Source organism: Aplysia californica, unplaced genomic scaffold (genome assembly GCF_000002075.1).
Source record: "Aplysia californica isolate F4 #8 unplaced genomic scaffold, AplCal3.0 scaffold01176, whole genome shotgun sequence".
Classification (NCBI taxonomy): Eukaryota; Metazoa; Mollusca; class Gastropoda; order Aplysiida; family Aplysiidae; genus Aplysia; species Aplysia californica.
This window is the reverse complement of record NW_004798446.1, coordinates 154,547-156,361: the sequence shown is the minus strand read 5'-3', so window position 1 is coordinate 156,361 and position 1,815 is coordinate 154,547. Positions and strand designations below refer to the sequence as shown.

General features: G+C 41.2%; 1 protein-coding gene across 1 annotated transcript in view; it reads left to right on the top strand.

Annotated features, from left to right (window-relative positions):
* The window catches only part of LOC101847923 (sodium- and chloride-dependent glycine transporter 1), a gene marked incomplete at its 5' end in the record, with an annotated part of 16,529 nt that overhangs the window by 581 nt on the left and 14,133 nt on the right, over positions 1-1,815 (top strand). Inside the window, 1 exon segment of the mRNA XM_013090202.1 lies at positions 99-230. Coding sequence (XP_012945656.1) covers positions 99-230 — 132 coding nt within the window.

Here is a 1,815-nt window from a genome sequence, read left to right as displayed (position 1 = left end):
TCTTTCTCCCTCCCTCCCTCCCTCTCTCAATTACTCCCCCCTCACCCCACCCCCAACCCATTCTGAAATAACCAATGTCTATTCCCCTCCCTCCACAGCCTCCTTCCTTTTCCCCTACATCATCATGTTGTTTATCGCCGGCCTGCCTCTCTTCTTCATTGAGCTCGCCATTGGTCAGTTTGCCTCTGAGGGGCCAATCACCGTATGGAAAGTGGCGCCTCTGTTTACAGGTAGGTACCTTCGTTTTTAGTAACAGTTTGACGGCACTAGCAACATAACTACGTCATTAAAGTGCTGAAGATTAGACGTATTACAAGAGAGTAACAAACACGAAAAAGAAGGAGAGATTACAACGATAGATGTTAGACAAGAAAGAAGGAGCAAATTACACCAGAGCACCCGCCTCAGGTACCTTCAATCTCAAGGATTCACTGTTTACTGGGGCGTACTTTCAATGTCAAAGATTCATCAAGGACTCCGGCAAACTTCGCCTTAAGACCGAAGACGAACTTTGTAGCCACAGGCAACTAGAAGAAAGTTTCAAGTACCGGGTGTCTAAAAAAGAGGCAATAACTAGATCGTCCTTGGACCAATTCAACAAAACGTTGAATAAACAAAATTCAACCTTCACAACATCAATTCCGTAAATATGAAGAAATTCAGTTGATGTACATGTATTCGAAAAATGTCATGTTTTTAAAAGTTCAACCAAAATTGAGTGAAAAGCAAAACTTTGCAATTTCTTAGAAATCAGTCATAATGTTCCATTTCAAATAGTCCTATTTGTGCAGTAAAGAACAAATGTATACAAAATGTATATTGTCAAATGAACGAATGGAGGTGATGGCTATTTGAATCTCGAGGTATTGAACTCGCTTGAAGCTTCAGTATGCCACTGGAAATGTTGAATGGCCCGTGGCGTGTTTCTTGGCTAATTCTTTGGACGTCATATTCAACATTGAGTTATAACTGTTCGATTGTTTGTACGTTTTTTCCGTAGACTCTGTCTATCCAAAGGTAATAATTGAAAGGGCTCAAGTTAGGGAGAATGTGGTGACCATGCATTTGTAAACTTTCGGCTGATAAAGTGTTCCCTAAACCTCTCTTGTTCTACACAAGGGTCACTCTTGACCTGTGGATAGGGTGTGGACCCATCTTACTGGAACCAGGCCTCTACAGTGTAACACCCCCTCCTCAAATTTCTACAAAACTGTCTCAGTACAGTGAGATATCCTCAGATGTGACGTCGTTATTTTACCATCCTTGTTCTGGAACCAGAACGTACCGATCACGCCCTTGCAGCTGAGCGTTTTAAAGAAGAAAAATTTTGCGTTTTACCTAGTTTTGGTCGAAATCTATCAAACTTGATTTTTCTAGAACACTTTGATTGATTTCCTTCGTATTAATTTCAGACTTGATATCCTCAAGGTTGAATATCCTTCGTTCGAAGTTCTGTTGAAATTGGTGTTGAGATAATTGAGTTATTGCCCTTTATGTGGGTCCTTTTTTAAAGACACCCTGTAATTAGTAATCTACAACATTACAGGGATGTTATTTGCTTTCCAAGTTGTTGGAAACCATGGTCAAAGCTTACGTAACTGTTCCGAAGATGTCTGTATATATCTGTCTATCTGTCTGTTTGTATGTCTGTCTGTCTGCCTCTCTGTCTGTCTGTCTGTCTGTCTGTCTGTCTGTCTGTCTGTCTGTCTCTCTGTCTGTCTCTCTGTCTCTCGCTCACTCTCTTACCCTGTGTGTGTATATATAATACTAGCTGGGCCCCCTTTCGATGAAAGGAATGATCGGTGCGTTAACATC